The sequence below is a fragment of the Panthera onca genome, chromosome B3 (assembly GCF_046562875.1).
Source record: "Panthera onca isolate mPanOnc1 chromosome B3, mPanOnc1 haplotype 2, whole genome shotgun sequence".
Lineage (NCBI taxonomy): Eukaryota > Metazoa > Chordata > Mammalia > Carnivora > Felidae > Panthera > Panthera onca.
The window spans coordinates 133,248,330-133,268,091 of NC_138344.1; the positions used below are offsets into that span (position 1 = coordinate 133,248,330).

Genomic DNA, 19,762 nt, shown 5'->3' on the forward strand with positions numbered 1-19,762 from the left:
TGAGATTGGAATGTCATGGTTTCTGTCTCTCCCAATTATTCAGGGAAAACGAATACACACTTAATTATGAAGAGACTTTGAATTATTTAGCATTATTTATTTTATCTTATCTTCTTTCACAATGGATGAAGCCAGGTTTTTACAACCCTCAAAAAAAACCCCAAATTCCTCAGAGCTACCATTTTCTCAGGCCAGTTTAGACTCGTCACAAATGAAGTTAAATCAAGTCATGGTTGCTTCTGCCCAACACCAACCAAGAAAAGCTGGCAATGGCTTGGTGAGTTCAGGAAGTAGATGGGGATAGTTCTGACCAAAGGCCCACTCTGGCCTCCTCAAATAGTGATTAACTGCTAGCCACAGCACTATGAAAGAAACAAACCAGAAACGACAGAAATCTTGGCATTTCTGGGGTGCATCAGGACAAAACCTGAAGACTGCCAACTTGACTGCCCAACTGCCAAGTTTCTAACAGGACACAACTTAAACATACACATTGAAAAATCTTATTTCAATAATTCTGCTAATGAATTAAACTGACCACTTTAGCCTATGAAAGAAAAAAGGAGATAAGGAGAATGCCCAAGAAAACAAGAAAAAGCGCACAGTGTGGAGCTCACGTAGACTCCAGAAAACTTGCTTCGGTCATGTAGAACAGTTTCAGCAGCTAGGCTTCTTGTGACAAAACTATGCCAACAGAAAACGTGCTCAACAGAAATGACCAAGCAATGCAAGTGAGAGGAAAGACATTAGTAGCGATCTTGAAAACTGTAAGCCTGCTGGACTCAGCATATGGACTTAAAGCAGCCTCATAAAGCCCATTCCCATAGAGTCAGCACCTGGTAAGGCTGCTAAGAGAAACCCAAAGACCTAAAAATGTCACCCCATGGATGCTCACAAAGCACTTCCCTTGTCAAAGCACCTCCATATCCATTAAGTCAGTTTCTCTTCCATAAGAAAAAATTATTAGATTGCTGGCTCACTGAGGCTGCCCATCTGTCCATCCATCTACTCATCCATCATCCACCTACCCAAGTCACCCACCCATCCATCCAGTCATCCACCCATCCACCCATCCATCCATCTGTCCACTTATCTGCCATCCATCTCAACTAGTCGCCCATCCATCCACCTGCCCTTCCATCCATCTATTAGTCCATCTACTCATCTGACCACTCATCCATCCATCCATCCTAGTCATTCATCCATCCACTAATCCATCCATCCATCTACATATCCAACCATCCACCCCTCTATCCACTCATCCATCTATCCATATCCACCTATCCATTCACTCACACATCCATCCAATCATCCATCCACCACTCATCCATCCATTCACCCTAGTCATCCATCCATCCATCCATCCATCCATCCATCCATCCATCCATCCATCCACTCATCCATCCTCATCACACATCCAACCATAAATCCATCCATCCATCTATCTATCCATCTATCCATCCATCCATCTGTCCATCCATCCATCCATATTATGCAGTACCTATTGCAGTGCCAGGACATGTCCTAGCCTCTTGGAGAGGAAGGAGATGAAAGAACAACACAAGCGTCTTTCCTTCAGAAGCTCCCCACAACCCCGCAGAGGGGGAGACCCAAAGTGATCGTTACAGTGCAGTGGGAGCATGTCCTGGGAGAGGTATGCCAGGGTGCTATTGGAGAGCATGGATGTGCCTCCCAGACCACCTGGCTGAAACTCAGAATGCCTTGAGGTCACTCCAGTGCTTTCCTAGACTCTGGTTCCAACATCCTCTAGAGATGAACCAAGAATATAGAGAAGGCTGACCAATTTCAACCTGGTCCATAAGACACATACCTGGTAACAAGAACAACTATAGTTTATGAAGCATCTACTATTAAGCATCCTGTCCAAGAGCATCCAGCAAAAGAGGTAAAGCCAGAAGTGAAATTCTGAGGCCTTGTCTCCCTAGCATAACACCCCATTGCCTTGTTTAGCCAACTCTTAAGGTCCCATTAGTCCTAATTACAGTGGACATGGGATCTGTGTGTTATTAAGGAAATAAAAAATACAAACCTGATGAAAGTTATTACTCTGGAACCTCCCTTTAGTTACACACATAGGATATGACCAACTTGTCCCGGTTTGCCCAGGATATTCCTGGTTTTAGTACTGAAAGTCCCATATTCTGGGAAACTGCCCAGTTCCTGACGAACTGTGCATAAAACATGCCACATTAACTTAAACTGAAGCTAGGAGGGGGAGAGAAAAAAAAGAGCGAGATTGGACCCCCTGTAACACTTTATATGGCAAATGTGAATGACACCATGTCACCTCTTCCTTGTGGGGCAGCCCAGATTGCTGCCGTTGGGGGGTCAAGCTGCTGAAACATGCTCTTGACTGTTTGCAGACTTGCTTTCCTCTGGAGGACACAAGAGCACAGAAGTAGCCACTCAGACTACTTGTGTGTCTTCAGAAAGCTCAGAAGACAACACTTTTTCCTCGTGATTCTTTCGTACCAGGCAAATGAGTTGGTTCAGCTGCTTGGGCTGAGTGTATGAGTCAGCAAACAGCTGAGGGTCTCAGTATTAAGATGCAGTCATGCAACTAGGAGGTCTTCAAAAATCGACTTTTGGAATCCACTAGAAAGCAAATCTTTCTGAATTCTGACTCCGGTCATAATTAAGAGTTAATTCTCACATGCTATATCTATAACCCCATCCCCTTCTTTTGAAAAGTAGGATCCACACCCAGCGTGGAGCTCGAACTCACAACCTCGAGATCAAGAGTTGCACGCTCCACCGACTGAGCCGGCCAGGAGCCCCAACGTCATCCTTTTTGAATTATACTGTTTTCTCTAAACAAAAAAATTGTCAAACAACGGTATAAACAGAATTGTGGGCAGAAGATTTACAATACACAGTAAATAAGTACTTCTCAGCCAAGTGGTTTTTAAATACCCATTTACATTTAAGAAGTAATACAAATCATTCTTATTTACCTCACATCATTCCCTTATAGATTTTTGTTAAGTCTCCAGTGCACTGGAATAGCTCTAGCTAATGAACGTACTTGAAACAAAATAATTTTATTCCTTTGAAAAATATTCTTTATTTCACACAAATACTAATTTAGGTTAGCCTTCCCCAATATGATCGTGTAGGTTAGCAGGATTTTATTACTCTTTATTCCCATATGAACTAATATTTTTAAAAATCTCCATGAATTAAAACCCAAGCAAAAAAAGGAACAAAAAGGGATTTCAGGCCAATGGAATAGCTGTTATATAACATGAAGTTACGAATTCTGGCAGCTCAAGGCAGACCACCGCCATGGCTGTTTTTAGACAGTCGGGAAGATGTGCCGATTTAAGAAAAATGAAACAGATGTGATGGCCACTTTTCATAGGCATCCATGTGTGGGCTTTACAAACTAGGACTGCAGGACGTGAAACTCCAAATCATTTGAAATGGAAATGCTTTCCACACTCCATGCTGAAGAACGTTAACAAAAGCTTAGCATGGAGATAGGAGGTCTGTCTGCAGATGTCAAGTGGTACTTTGCGTCATTAACCAGTCTGGGACTGGCAAAAGGGAAGAAGCTATCAGTATGCCTGCTAGGAAACGAAAAGAAACGAGACAAAAGAGTCCCATAGTAACTGAAGCCGGGTGATAATGATTTCATGAAAAAAGGGACACGTGCGCAGTGACAAATCTGTAGGCAACCCCAGTTACTAAGAAAAGAAATTGAACAGAGGTTATTTGGTATTGAGAGGTCCTCATAAAATTTTCAGAAAAGTAACGAAGTTTCTAACACAATTCCAAGAAATCAGTGTAACTCAGATACATTTAAGGTGACAGGATCAATACCGATTCAAGATTTGACATCACGGGGCTACCCCTGCAGGCAATGATTCGTTTGGGTGATTTATTATACCTGTGGTAAGGAATAAAATTAGGGCGGCAAAGTATCGTAGGTACGAGGAAAGCTGAGTGGGAGTCAGGCGACCTTGATTCTACCCTGACTTCAGTAGCTGTGTGACTCTGGCAACTCTTTTCCCTCCTGCACACCTTAGTCCCTTACCTGCAGTAGACACATCACTTGTTTGTCTGTCTTATTGGCATGAGGATCAAGTTCAAGGAGGAATGCGAGAGGTCACTCGAGCATTCTCTAATTATAAAGGCGCCCTCCTAATTTCATGAAGAGCATAATTGATGGAGACAATCACAAGGCTTATGGAGCTCAGTGGCAGTGCGGGGTCCTGAGACTTGCTGGCCTGTCTTATCACAGCGTCTCAGAAACTGTCCTAAAATCTGGCCTTTTCATTTCTTATAAACATCTTCAGCATGACGTGTAAACAAACAAACAAACAAACAAACAAAAAAGGCTAGAAAAGAAATGATCCCTTTTCTAGATGATGACAATTGTCTTTAATAAAAGGAAGCATCTCCCCAGACATACAAAGTGTCCATCTTCTTAGAGCTGAAATCATTTAATTAGGAATGAATAACATGCCCAAGTGGATAAACAGATTAACAATGCAGATTTACATAGCAACAAGTGGGGCAGCAAGTTTTGATACGGTGTGTTCGGTGCTCAAGATGAAAAGACTCCCGGGGGGAAAATACTGTTTACATAATCTTTATAAATATCTCTTCTTTTTATACTTTTCATACTTTGGTGTCATTATGCACAGCCGAGTGAAAAGATGAACTCCCACTCACCTCTGAAATGCAAGAAGCGCCTTTCTCTGTAGGACCTCCTGCATCCCTCGCAAAGAAGCTAAGAAAAGGGTTCCATTAGTCAGTGGCATGGAAGATCGGGGAGTTTCTGACAAACACAAAGCTCATCATAAAAACTGTACATGCAACTGGGTTAAAAGCAACACAGGACTGTGTGCCCAGCCCCGTCCGGGCACTGGGAAATGAAGCCCAGACCGCCCCCAGACGGTTGCACTCTGTGGGCACAGCTGTGGAGCCATGCCGAGGGGACAGTATGAGTTGGCTGGTCACCTTGATGCCCCAGGCATAGGGGGCTGTTGTCAAAAGATCAGCTGGGAATTCCAGAGAGGAGTGAGTCTGCTTTCTCGAGCGCGGGCATGTGGCTTCCAGGGGGGGGAAGACTGCCTCTACTGGATGGTCCAGAGAGATTCAAGCACCAATGGTGTTGATCAGACGGACTTCGCTTGCTTCTGGCACTGACAACTATGATACTGGGCCAAGGGAACTAGCTTGATGCCATACAAGGCCGGTTTAAGTCACACTGGACAATGGCCAGGACCTTTAATACCCTGATATGAACATAAGGGATAGACCAGGCAAACCCACAAATGATACTAGAAAATCAGCTGAAAAGTGTGAGGCCATCTTGCTGTGAGCCCACACGTCCCCTGTATAGAGCATATGAGAAATGGCTTCCTTAAGGTCTGTCATGGGAACTATAAAGGTACTTTTTACTAAGACATGAGAAAAAGTCCTGGAGGAACCTGCTTAGGGTTGGAACTGAGGAGGCCCTATCGAACAAACCAGCATGGCCGATCCCCTCCAGCTATGATACTGAGAATGGTGGACAGCTGTCCCAAGGGCCATAGCTAACTTAGAACAACAGTGACTAAGCTAGAGAGCATCTCAGGTGATCCTACTAAACCATGAATGCAAGACAAAGCTCAACAGGTCAAGCACCTCTCCCAAAATTACAGGGCTAATCAGGGCTGGGGTCCAGACTAAGACTCTATCTGGATAAATACACAGCATTAAACTTAAACTTCACTGAAAGTCGCCCATAGTTAAAACAATGTGCTGGGTGTTGCCAGTATATCATGTATGCAAAAAAGATTAGCAAAAAAAAACCAAACAAACAAAAAACAAAAACAAAATCCAAGCCCATTATTGGAAATCGATTGATAATGTGAAATTTCTCTAAGGTCTTTGATTTTTTAGGAGAAGAGGATTTGGGGTAATTTGTAAAGTAAACTATAGCAAAACAATAAAGAAAGAAAAAGAAAGTGAATACTATACAAGTCAGGATGGTGTTTTTTCTTCACGGGGACTGTGATCAGGAGCGGCGGGGGGATTGGGGGGGGGGGGACAGGAGATGTTCCCCGGGCGGCTGGTAAGGTTCTATCTCCTGAGTAGGGTGGTGATTACAAGGATATCTCCTGTATCCTCATTCGTTAATGATGCATTTGCTTTGGAAAATTTTTTTTATTCGTGTTATATTTAACAACAAAATGTTAAAGACATAATAAGAGCTCAGGAAAGTAATTTATCAGTTTATATTTCCTGCAAACGTACCATTGAAAGCTTCATCAGGTGTACAAAACATAATTAAGATTTTTAATAAATAGCTGGGACCCCCAAATTCTACGTACATCCAACAAGCATGTCCCCCCGCATGGCTATTTGATAAGCTGTTGCACAGCACATGCACATATCTGTGAACTAAAATGTGCTACTAGGGAAGGGGCATCCTGAGCAGTCAAGGGAAGCTTCCTGGAGGAGGCTGGCCCTAAACTCTTCCACATTCCTGTGCCTAAGACACAACATCCCTTCACATGGGAACAGCCCAGCCAAGTGCCAGGGCAGACGCAGGTGCAGGCTGGGCTGGGTGAACCACCTCTCAAGACCCTGCACCTGCCAGCTGGGCACCCCGTGCACCACCAGTCAGTGCACCTGGCGCACAGGGCCTTCGCCCCCACGCTCCGATTCTCCAACCAGTGGGAGCGAAAAGGACAGCAGCAGCAGGTCCCCACGGGACGGCACACCCGAGTGACCCAACTTAGATGCATACTCCTGCGACAGTCCTCTGTGAGGGCTGTGGCAACCCTGCAGTGCAGACGTAGGGAGCCCAGCCCTGAGGAGCCCAGATCCCTTGGGGCGGGACTTCTCTCACCGTCAGTGGCCTGCAGACTGTACGTGAGCCCCAGAGCTAAGTAGCCTTTGGCCTTGAACTCTGACGTTTTCTCTCCCGCATCAACGACGGTTTTGGCAAACTTCTCGGCCTCTTCCAACTGAAAAACCAGACAAGTTGAAAACGACAACAACCTGCAGAATTTCTAACATGAGTTCCCATAAGCGTCTGCTGGCAAAACCAGATTTCTGATGAGTCACTGTGAAAATAACTCCCAGGTCTTCCAATTCCACTCTGGTGATTCTGTTCTCTTTATTTGAGCCTGTCTGACAGACCTCAGGGCTCCCACCTTGCCTTTCTTTCTTTCGAGTTTGCCTTAATGCTTTTTTTTTTCACTTCTTTTCCAAGGTCATTTTCATTCTTGGTGGGGTTCTATCTTTTTCATCTTTAGTTTTTACTAATTTGATCTGTAATTGGGCTGTGCTAGGGATTCAGAAATCGGATTGTAAATAAATAATATCTATAATAATTATAGATGTAACATATATAATATGTATATGTTACATATAATAAAGTTCTTAAAATATTTGGTGTCTGGTCCTTCCTTTTTTTTTTTTAATGACAAAAATAACACATTTGGGCTTGGATTCTCTTTCCCACAGCTGTTAAAAACTTCAGAACGCCCCATTTATTTATTTTACAATGCAGAGCACATGGACCTCACATCAGCAGATTCCAATGAGAAAATGTGAAAGGACCACAAATTTCATGGCTCTTTCCAAGCACCCGGAAAAGGCACCCACAGTAAGACCTTTTGCACAATTTATTAGAAGCCAAAATAATAAGATTTGTTTCTTTAAAATATGGCAAATGTTGGGGCCACGGAGGCTGGGGGATAGTACCCGGGAGTTCATTACACTCTTGACTTGTGGGGTGTTTGGAAATTTTAATAATAAAAATGTAAAAAAATATATATATACAGAAAAGATTTGTTCTGCTCATCTTTACACACAATAAAAGAGAGTCCAGTTTATTTTTGGCCTTAGGGAGAGATCTACGTGACAGTCACGAACAATGCCATGGCTGGAAGGGGCGCGACAGTCATCGCCGGAAAGTGGCATTTTCAAAACGGAAGGGTCTGTCCAGCTCCTCCGCCCACTGCTGGAGCCTGCCTGTGTGGTTCCCTCTCCTGTGGCACCGAACTGTCCGAAAGTGCATGAACCACACGACGCCTTCAGAGCTGTGAGCCTCAGGTGAGAACCTGCCCTTTCAAAATGTCTTTTTCCTTCCACACTTCCCCAAGTACAATTTAGCGGAAGTAGAACACTTTCTTCCCAGGGCTTACTTTCGTCCTGCTGCGTGAGAATAAATGGGAAAAAAAACAAAAACAAAAAAAAACAAGCAGCGAGGACCGTATCAGTAAAAATCCTTAGCAAGGCACCTCGGTCTTTGGAGCAAATTCTTCTTCTAATTAATCTTGACGTGAAGTTAAAGAAAAGAAATTAAAACTGGATCGTCTGTGGTAACGATCCATACCACCACCTCAGCGGTTAGTCTGGCTTTTCTACTTTCTACTCAAACGGTATTTTTTTTTGAGGTACTAGAACTGTTACAGATGGGACTATTCCCAAATTCAAATCTGAGCGAGAGGAAAGCCTACGTGAAGGAGGAGGAACGAACAGCATTGGTTTACATGTGAGCTGCAGGAGAGAATGACTCTTCTCTTCTATAGAAAACTCCGCTCTGCTAAGAGTGAATCACTCAGTGACATACACCTTTCCAGTCCCGCATCCCTTCTTTGCATACAGCAAGGTTTGTGTGAGTACGAGTTCCCATTCTCTTTTATCACTTCTGCCTCTTTCATCAACTGAAGCACATTCCTGTGAAAAAGAAAACCCTGGAGTATCCTGGGAACGTGATTCTCCTCAGTCCTGGCACGGCGCGTTGAGGCCGGAGGGGTTCTGGGGTTTGGGGCTTTGGGCGGCCTTGTTTTTGGGTAGCTGATGAATTCCACTATTCTCTCTCAGTGTTTTGAAGTGAAAGAGGTCACTGCCTGAGCGCGCGGGGCCCCAGCCCTACTCACCCAGTGAAGGGAGCCCACGCACAGCTTCGCGGCGAGGAGCGGGATGGTGGCATCGTCGGGCTTCAAACGGATACACTCTTTCAGCACCTTCACGGCACGAGCAGACTTGGCAAAAGGAAATTATTTCTGTAAAACTCAAACTTTTTTGACAGGACCAAATACAAAAGCCTTCCCTGAGGGGTTTCGGTAAGGGTGGCCTCTTCACGAGGCTTCTCAACTTTGAACCCAACAGAGCAGGGGCCTGAGGATGGTGACAACCGGAGCTTGGGGCTCTCGAGTGACGGGAGTAAACTGTGGTTAGGACAAGTAGAAATGCTTCCCTGGAATCGCCCTAATTTTCTTCCTTACTTGTGTCGCCGTTGCAAAAATAAGAAAAAATAAACAAATAAAGGCAGCGAAGGCTTCAGTTATCATGAAGAATAAACGGTACAATTTAAAGTACGCCATACTCAATTTCTGTCTCCACTTGGCCCAAATAATCTCATATCTCAGACTTAACAAGGCACTAGATGGCAGCTTCGCTAAATGGCCCGAATTAACGAGAATGGTGGCTACTACCTTTACTGTGTGTGTACCTGTGCGAGGCGAGGGGGGGGGGGGGGTGCTATTCTACGCATCTTAGGGGTTTTACCTCATTTACCTGATAACGGTTCTGTGAGGGAGGCTCCGTTAGGTCTCCACTTTGCCGAGGAGGAAATGGAGATACTAAGTGGCCTGCCCTCAGTGATAGCTGTGAGGGCAGCTCCAGGCCTCGACTCCAGCAGCAAGGCTCCACAGCCCAAGCTTTCAACCAGGATCCTACGCTGCCTGATATAATGCCTTGTAAAGACAACGGAATGGTTTCCCCCTCCAGGAATATGTTTATACTTCCAAATGAGTGAAAGGGTCGCTGGGAGAACCAGCCTTAGCTTAAGTCCCGCCTTCACACGACAAAGTTACAGTGGCCAAAAAAAGGGCAAATATTTCAGAATTTCTCTTCTCAGTGGCATGTCCGTGTTTGGCTCCCAAATCATTACATGTGATGACTTAGTTATAAATGACCACAGGAGAGTTTCAGATAGTCGGTGTAGACATCTGCAAGGTGTGATATCACCCCCTGGAATTCCAAGACATGAAGCACTGAGACAGAGGAATACGCATCAAAGGGCAACTCACTTTTCCGGCGGCCATGAGGGACAGAGCAAACTGGTACCACAGCTGGAACTCCTCAAAGGCAAACTTCATGGCTCTTTCCAAGCACTGGTTGGAAAGAAGAATAAATGCAGACATCTGAGAACTGCCAGTGTCACAACGGGATATGTGTGAGTCTGTGTCTACACGTATTAAGGTAAGTCCTACAAAATCTGCTTCCCTCGAATGCGTCAGACTTAATCCTCCACCAGACCCCTCCTGAGGAGCTCCCACAGGGTATGAGTCACTGTGCCAGAAGCCAGGACCATCCACAGTTGACTAAGTAGTTTTTCATCCAGTACAAAGAAAAAGGCACGTACATAAACAACTCAAACACAAGGCCCAGACTGATATGTGCCCCAACAATGGGCAAGTAATCACAGAATTGAGAAATGGCATCCTGGAAAAATGCTACTTGAGCTGGGCCTTGATTAATGAGGAAGAAAAAAAATGCAGCTCTGATCTGGAAGAGGGGGGTATAAGCAGAGATGTGGAGGTGAGAGGGAATGCTTTGACTCGATGATAGCAAATGGTCCAGTAATAAAGGCAGCCCAGGGCACACAGGCAGGAATGGGCGGAATGAGGCTGCGAGGCTGGCATAGGCTGGGCCCATGTCACTGAGAGTCTGACATGGCAGCTCCTTTTCAAAGATGTTCCATCTCCCTCCTCCACCCCAGGCTTGGTGGTGCTCCTCAAGTTCATAACTGTATGTTAATATCACGGTCTTCAACTTTCCCGCCCCAGCCCAGCCACATTCCACTGTGAAAAACCATCAAGGGCAGAAATCCTGACTTTGTCACCTCAGGACCCACCTAGGTGGGTAATCTACAATAGGCTTCACTATGCACAGAGTGATATGATCACATCAGAGCTTTAGAAGGATCATTTGGGGGGCGGGGAGAGGGATGTGTGACCAGCATGAAGATAGACCAGGAATAAGGTGGATAGAATGGTCTAGAGACTTCAGCAAAGACAGGGCAGCCAAGGAGGGGGGAGGGATGACTGGTGAGGTGTAGAGGCTGAAGGAGGCCTCCAAAGTCTCTGGCTTGTATACTTGGGAGCAAACCCATGACAGAGAAGACCCTTGTGTAAACACACACATATGCGTGTGTGTGTGTGTGTGTGTTTATGAGAGAGAGAAAGAAAATTTTTAGAATAAAGAGAGAATTTGGGGAAGAAATGTGTTTTATTAATGAGCTTGGTAAGGGACATGGTGAGTCTGAGGTGTCATGTGGTTACTGATGATAATTAGAGACAATCTGGGGCCTCAAGAGAAAAATCTAAAAAAAGACATACATTTGAGCTGAAAGAAATTAAAGACATAAATAAATGGAAACACATCCCATGTTTATGGATTAGAAAATTTACTATTATTAAGATGTCAGAACTATTCAAAGAGATCTGAGGATTTGACACAATCCCTATAAAAATCCCAATGGCATTTTTTTTTTTTTTTTGGCAGAAATAAAAAAAAAACCTATCCTAAAATTCATGGAATCTCTAGGGACTCAGAATAGCCAAAACAATGATAAAAAAGAACTGAGTTGGAGGACTCACACTTCCTCATTCCAAAGCTTATTACAAAGCTACAGCTATCAAAACAGTATGGTACTGGCATAAAGACAGACCCCAAAGAATTAAAAGCAGGGACCCAAACAGGTATCTGCACACTGATGTTCATAGCCGCATTATTCACAATAGCTAAAGCATGGAAGGGACCCAAGTGTCCATCAATGGATGAAAAGATAAACAAAATGTGTGAGATATAAGCATACAATGGAATATTATCCAGCCTCAGATTAAAAAGGAAGGAAATTCTGTTGCATGTGAAATAAGCCAGTCACAAAAACATAAATACCATATGATTCCACTTGTATGAGGTACTCAGAAGAGTCAAGATCACAAAGACAGAGAGCAGGATGGTGGGTGCCAGGGGCTCGGGGAGGGGGATGGGGGAGGTAGCATTTCATGGGGACAGTTCCAGTTTTACAAGATGAAGAGATTTCTGGAGATAGATGGTGCTGATGGCTGTACAACATTGTGAATGTATTTAATGCCACTGCACTGCACGACTTTAAAATGGTTAAGAAGGTAAGACATGTATTTTACCACAGTAAAAATAACTGGGGGAAAAGTACATTTGAGAAAACAGTTGAAGCCATCAGAAGAGGTTTTGAAGAACACCAAAGGAGTGCTCGGAGAGAGGGCAGCTCGGGCAGGACCGTGGGAAGCATCTCTACTTCGGGACCAGGAAAGGAGACACAGACAAGTCTCAGGACGGGGACGAGGAGACGGTCAGAGTGCGGGAGGCCCAGGGGCCCCGGACCCGGCAGCAGGTGGCCGAGCTCCGGAAAGCACGGTTCTGGGATGCGGTGCAGGAGGATGCCGGGCTGCGGGGGCCTAATGAGCAGAGAAAAGAAGGAGGGGAGTCTGCAAATGGAAGAACAGTGACTTATCTATGCACCTATCTTTCCATGGAGACAACTTGAGACGAACAAGCGGAAGAAAGTCAGAGAAGAAACCGAGGAGATAAATTAGGTCCCCCAGGACCAGAGAGAGCCAGGTCCCTGGAATAGACGGGCCCCTGGTGGAAGGCATTCTCTTAAGGACACAGGCTCTTTAAGATAAAGAGGAGAGACCCTTACCAGCAGCTGTCCTTCCCAGCCACTGTTTCCTCTGTAAAGATGGGCTAAGGTGGGTGTAGGAGCAGGGAAACAGAATAGGGCTGGGAGTTTTTTTAAAAAAGACAGAAAAGCTTTAAACATCAACTTCACCCTGAGACAGACAGACACCAGTGTCACCTTAGAGGCTGGTGTGTGTGCAATGGCACCCGCAGCACCTGCTGCCAATTCTCTCTAGTGATGCTCTGTGGCCAGCCTGGGGCAGAGGAGAGCAACTACGGAAGTCTCAGGACTAACAGGCAGACATTCAGGGATGGGTAGGGGGCTAGGGGCTGAGGGAGGAACAAAGGAGCCACAGAGAGGGTGACGAACGAATGGCAGGAAATAATAAAGGCGAAGTGAGGAGGTGGGAGAGGAGAGAAAAGAATTCCAGAATTTTAGGTAGTATTTACAGAGAAGGTCACAGCAAATATTATGCTAGCTGGTTCACTGTGAAAACCTACCCCAATAAAAATATATTAAAAGGTAAAGCGATAAGCAGTTAAGAAGCACCTACTGCACACCTGGTGATGGGATAGGATGGGGATCTGCAGATCCCAAGTAAGATGAATATTTGGTTCCTCATTGCGATCACACTGGCAAACTGCTTAGCCAAAATCTGGGGGGTTGGACATGTGACTTCATTCTGGATCATGTGATGTCGGCAGAGGCCGCTGGGTGAGGCTTCCGGCATGGCTCTCTAAGAGGAGGGCTTTCTGGGCTACTGCACGCTCTGCCCTCAGCCCTGGCCCTCCCTCCCACCTGGGACGCAGCCAGGAACGCTGAAGCATGAGGACAAGAGCCACTCTCTAGAATGGCTGAGCAGAAAGAGAAAGCACTGGGCCCCTGAGGCTGTGACATGCTGTGGCTGTGACTGCAGCCTCTTTCCAGACGTGTTGCTGTTGTTGTGGGGGGAGAAACTGACTCATATTTGGCTAAGTCACTGTGAGCTGGTTTTGTTGATTACATCTGGCTGCACCTCTCACTAACACAGACACTAAATGGCAGAGCTGGGATCCGAACCTGACCCCAGAGCCCCCTTAGCGGCTCTGCTATACTGATAAGAACAGGAAACCCTTAAGAAGGGCCCTAAAAAGCCCTCACTGTGCCTTTAAGAAGCACTGTGGGAACAAAAACTAAAGCAGCCTGCTGAAAACATCAAGTAGGCAAGATGCGTGAAGGGAGACCTCATCCAGGTGTGGGGTGGTAGGAGCTGGGAAGAGGTGGGGGAGGACGGCTCTTAAAGAGAGAACACCAAGCAGTGAAAAGCCAACAGTGCTTGGAAACTGAGTTGGGGGATGAGGGACGGCGGAGGAGGAGGAAACGGAAAACATGATCACACTGCAGGAATTAGGCAAAGGAGCCGGCGCGTGGAGAAGGTCGCAGATGACAATCAAAAATGAGGTTTGTCCTAACAGCTCTACGGAACCAGTTCACTGCAATATGACCACTAAGTACTTAAATATGTACACAGAAACATTTAAATGTTTGAACGCTTTTCTTCCTCTTTTTGCTAAGAGGAATGATAAATATCAACTGTTTTCCCGATAAACAAAAGGAGCTCAGCAGCTGAAACAGCCTGTTCTGAATCAAAAAGCTAGATGCTATAAATAAGTGTGCATCCTTATTTTCTTTTGTGCCAGAGGCTAACATACTCATTATACTCAGTGAAAAACACTTACTGGAGGCCCAATTGGTACAGAGCTCCATTCCACGTGCTACCAGCCATGGCACCAGGAAAATACCAGCCCTCCTAAAAAGTAGACCTGGAGAATCTTGGGGCTACGAGGGAACTTGAGAAACGTCCAGTTGAAGTCTCCAAAGGAGACATCTCTGTCGTTTTGGCTTCCCATCACCTCAAAACACTTCTGATTTTTTGTTTCAAGAGTTGGGGATACCCGACATTGGAGGAAAGCAGCCTCTCTGTCTCCCTGTAGTAAGGCCTAAGGATGAATGAAGGACAGAAGCGATAGGAGTGGGTCACGTGGCCCAAACTCAGCCAATCAGATGCTCCCGCCGGAGCTTTGCATCTGGAGCAGGGAGGGGAGGGCCTGGGGGCCACAGTAGAAGAAGGGTTGGTGGAGGCCCTGGAAGGAAGGAACGGTGTCCTCCCAAACTGAGCCAGGGACCTTGCCTTCCTAATTTCTGCTCAGACCCATTCTTCAGCCTTCTGTGGATCCTGTGAGCAGCACACAGGGACGACTGCCTTTTCCGCCGGAGTGAACTCGTCAGCTTCTGCTACCTACAATCAAAGCCCTAAAGGTACGACCAATCAGATGCTTCAGGCTCTTACAAGCAAGCCCTGCCTCCTAGCCCCCAGCAAGTAGTTGTACTAGTTCTGCCCGGGGACCTTCCAGAATAGGGAATTCACAACCTGAACAGTAGCTGGAAGTAAAGCCAGGCACCACCACAGATGGGGCGTGTGGATTCGGGCAAGCCAATTAACCCCTCTCTATCCAGACTCCTCGTGGTAAAATGGGAAATATAATAGTAATTAATGTAGAGAGTTATCAGGAAGATTAAATTAGTTAATACACGTAAGCAATAAGAACAGTAGCTCAGATACTGGCTAGTAAGTGCTAAATAAAAGTTAGCTATTAGTTCTTGATAAAAATTTAACATTCTTTTTAAAAAAATTTTTTTTAATGTTTATTTATTTTTGGGAGAGAGAGAGAGAGAGCACGAGTGAGGAGGGACAGAGAGGGAGACACAGAATCCGAAGCAGGCTCCAAGCTCTGAGCTGTCAGCACAGAGCCCGACGCAGGGCTCGAACTCACAAACCATGAGATCATGACCTGAGCTGAAGTCTGAGGCTTAACTGACTGAGCCACCCAGACGCCCCTAAAAATTTAACATTCTTACATTAAGAAGCAAAACTGTATAATTCCCATCACTTTATCTAAACTTAATGAAAATCTGAATATTAAAGTTCAAATTTATAATATATCAGAAATAATTACTTTACAAAATGCTTTCTCATCTTAGAAAAGGATTCAATCTGAGATCCTTGAAAATAGCACACTTTATAGAATCAGACTAGAACATATGTTAATTATCTATTTCCTTAACAAGTGGTACGGACCGAATGTTTGTGTCCCAAATTCATACGTTGAAACCTAACCCCCACTAGGATGGTGTCAGGACGTGAGGCCTCTGGGAGGTGATTAGGTCATGAAGGTGGAACCCTCAGGAATGGGAATGATACTCTCATAAGAGAGAAGAGATCCTTTGCCCCCTCCACCGTGTGAGGACACAGCAAGAAGCCTGCAACCCAGAAGTGTCGGCCCTCACCAGACATCAAATCTGTTAGAGCTACGACCTTGGACTTCCAGCCTCCAGAATGGCAAAAAATAACTGCTTACTGTTTAGAAGCCACCCAGTCTGTGGAATTTTGTTACAGCAGCCTGAATAGACTACAACGACGAGCCTTACTATAGGATACTGACTCTGTAGCCGGGAGCTAGTCTCATTGCTTTACAAGAACTGCCTCATTGCTCGTCCTCACAACCCTCCAAGGACAAGCCGGCACTATGACGGTCCTCCCTGGAGCACAGACGTGCCAGGTCGCAGTGAGCTGGTGGAAGAGGCAGGACCTGAATCCAGAAGGTCTGGTTCCAGAGTCAGAGCCCTCAACCACGACACTCCCCTGCCTCTGCGACTTTAATTACAGACAGGCCAGCCACACTTATCAGTCCCACTCTTGCCGCATAAAGCAAAGGACAGCTAAAATAAAAGGCCCCCCAAAATGCCACATGCTCACCTGAACTGTTCTGCAGATTCAGCAATATTTTTTACTGCTAATGGGGCCCTCGCTCCCGTGGCCTCTTTGGGATCCCCGAGGCTTCAAAGCACTGAGGCCTTTCCGGCTTGCGGAATTTTCAAGAAACCTCCCAGACCCCATGATATCCACCAGCACCACAGTCAAGCAAAGGTGCTCAGTTCGTGTCCTTCAGGCATGTCCCCTCCACTGTGGCATCCTTCATGGGCCCCTCCCGCTTTGGACCTCCCTCCCATAATGAAACCGGTTTCCTAAAGTTAGTCCAGGTGTGTCACAAAATTAGGAAATACAAGCCAACAGCGACAAAGTAGCCCTTCGCCCCCAATTCTGAGGGGTTTGATCTCCGGCATCACAGCTGAGGGCTCTTGTCCTCCTGAGGCTCTTGGCATCTTATATACGGTGACGGCACGCTGTCTCTGAGAAAGTGCCTAGACAGCTCCAGATGCTTGTGAAAGCTTGAGGCCAAGCCTACCTCTTGGGTATATAGCATGTCCTCCCCGTGGCCCCCTAAACACGGGGATTATATAGCCCCGAAGCAGCTCAAGTCAACATACCTCGACAACGAACGGAAGCCCTCTCCCAAAGGATGCATCTGAATAAAAAGGCACTTGAGTCATCTCTGGAGGCATTTGCTATCCACGGCTTCTGCTCCTTAGGTGAGGTGTTTGCTCACCCCGGTTCTACCTGACTACCCTTTTTAAACACCCACTAATCATATCTGTATAGGGCGAAGTAAACATTTCCCAGTTTTAATGGACCGAGGGAGATGGCAATCCATACGTGCTGTAAAATAAAGTCAGACAAAATAAGAACATTCATATTTCAATAACGGTTCCAGTCTAAGACGTGGGTGTTTGTGTGCCAGGGGCACGTGAGAGGCCGCTTCAATCCCCAGGCCCGGCGGGGGCCGGCGGCCAGAAGGGGAGAGGAGCCCGTGAGGCCAAGAGAGAGAGAGCAGTCACGTGCTGAAGGCCAGCCCTGGGGCCAGCTGCCCAGGCTTCATCCAAACTCCCTACTCACCAGCCATGGGTTGTCATGGGGTTAAGTGGACAAATACTTGAAAGAGTGGCCACCACAGAGCCAACGCTATAAACGCGTTGCTGTTGATGGTGCTTTGATGAAATGAGGAAAAGTAGCTGACGCTGAAGGGCTCGGGTCTGATCTGAAGGGGGCACGAAGGGGAGGCCGAGGGCCCTGTAGATGGCGCGGGGGTGCCGGTAGATGGCGAAGGAAGAGGGGAAGGGGAGAGATGCCAGCCAGATGCCAGCCCTTTCCCACGTGTGGTGTTGGGTCGAGAGGTGGCAGCGTGGCCGGGGCAGAGGGACGTGGGGCAGATGATGCCTGGGCCACACACCCCAGGTGGCAGGTGACATCTCCAGATCGCCTCCCTTGCAAGAAAAGAAGGGGGGTTTGGGAGTAGCATTACGTCTACCAGGAAAGGCAGGTCCATTCGCTGTAATCACACCTCTGCCAGCTCACTACACCCCAGGTCATGTTCATTTAATACCGCGAATATTTTGTAGAGCAATAATTAGACTCTAAATGGCATCCTAATCATTTGAGCGGTAGTCAAAATGCCACTTGCGAAAATGTCGCTTCCCTTTGGGAGCAAGGGCTCGCCCTTTCCAGTCTATTTTGGCTCTACATAAACCAGCCAGTCCTGAGGGGGCTCCAGGAATGAGAAGCTCTTCTGGCCCAGGCAAGGGATGTAGCGATTACCTTCCTAGTACCCAAAGCCCAACTACATGAACTGGGTGCGTGGCAGTGACAGCAGGACAATGCCACGAGCAAGGAAAAGCCAAAGCCTATTTTTGGAATTCAAGAGTGAGATCCAGCAGCCAAAACCCATGGGGGAGGGGACAGGAATAAAATAATCAGATACCCCTCAGCTTTACCCTGGAGCTTATGTCTCAAATCCATCAGTATTAAAATAGAACAAATAACACACCGAGCTGTCTTCATTATTCACCGTCGTGAACAGGTTGGCCATATCCTAACTAAAAGTTCTTGTAACACAGATCCTCCAGTGGTTTAGGAGAATTTTCTTTTCTACATCATATATACTTAATGAGTTCATTGATAAATGTAATCCTTTGCAGCTGTATAAAATTGTAGTTTTTTGTTTTAACTTTAACGTGGCGTATGGATAATATTTCACCTCTTTACTTTTAACAATGAGAAACTATCTAAGCAATTTACACATTTTGGACCAATATCAGACCCACAGAACGACATCATCAGAGAGCATGTTGGGACCCTGGAGACTGCCCAGCCCTATTCTTACTTTACAGATGTGGCAACTAAGACCCAGAGAGAAAACAGGGCCTGCCCAGGGGTCACATAGGGGCAGATCTGAAATTAGAGCTTTGACACTCAGTTCCGAGCCCCTGTTTCTATATTAACTAAAAATAAGAGTGCAAATTACAGATCTACTTGAGAGATCTACTCTGAGTCTGAGTCCAGGAGAAGCTTCTAAAAGTCATGCTTCTGGGACTCTCAGCTACCAATAAAAGTCCCCCCACCCAGGTTGTGAGGAAATAGATGAGGTCCGTCAAGTCTCACTCAAGTTTTCCCCTCAGAAATGAGAAATAAAACAGAGTGAACCCCACATCTGTGCCCCCATCCCATTTATCTTTTTGCTTTCAAACACCAATACCGCTCCAAGCTGAGGAGTCTCAAACCTTTATTGTTCAGACAAGTGCTTAAACCAAAGGGTACCACTGCTTCTGGCCATGGTGGGAGGAATAGAGAGCAGGCTGGTTTCCAAAGGTTACCGACTTTATTGTAGACTTTGAACGCTGGACACCATCCTCTGGCACGCTCTCTGCTCAACTCTATGAAGTGACTTGATCAAGTTTGCCTTGCGAGTAAAGGGTCTCCAGGGTCCTAATCAAAAACGATTCCATCTGCCGCTGCGCTCATGTAGCTGTTATTCTTGCAAAATGAATCACTAAATTCAAGAAACGGGCATCCTGTTCATCTACCTCCTCCTCAACTGCTTCTAACCTTGGGTCTTCATCTGTTTTCAGTCCACCTGCCCTGGATGGGGGTGCCGGGTGTTTGCCCTTCGACCACGGCTGCCGCTTCACCCATGCAAGGGCTGGGGGAGGGAAGTGAGGAGTCAAGGTAACAGCAGACCAGGGGAGTGTCACACACGAAACAGATGCTCAGCGAATGCTTGAAGGAAGGAATAAACCTGGGTCAAGTGGCGACCCACTCTTCCAGACATGCTTTTAGGAGGCCACCCA

The 19,762-nt window shown here is 46.2% G+C and overlaps 1 protein-coding gene across 6 annotated transcripts in view; it reads right to left on the reverse strand.

Moving 5' to 3' along the window:
- Positions 1-19,762, reverse strand: part of TTC7B (tetratricopeptide repeat domain 7B) — a 254,815-nt gene that overhangs the window by 99,157 nt on the left and 135,896 nt on the right. For all 6 annotated transcript variants that reach the window (XM_060620534.3, XM_060620535.3, XM_060620537.3 and 3 more), the window contains 4 exons: positions 10,062-10,145; positions 8,907-9,011; positions 6,866-6,983; positions 4,699-4,756 (listed from right to left, as the gene is read on the reverse strand). In XM_060620534.3, the coding sequence (XP_060476517.2) occupies positions 4,699-4,756; positions 6,866-6,983; positions 8,907-9,011; positions 10,062-10,145 (365 nt within the window). The remainder of the gene's footprint in view (positions 1-4,698; positions 4,757-6,865; positions 6,984-8,906; positions 9,012-10,061; positions 10,146-19,762) is intronic.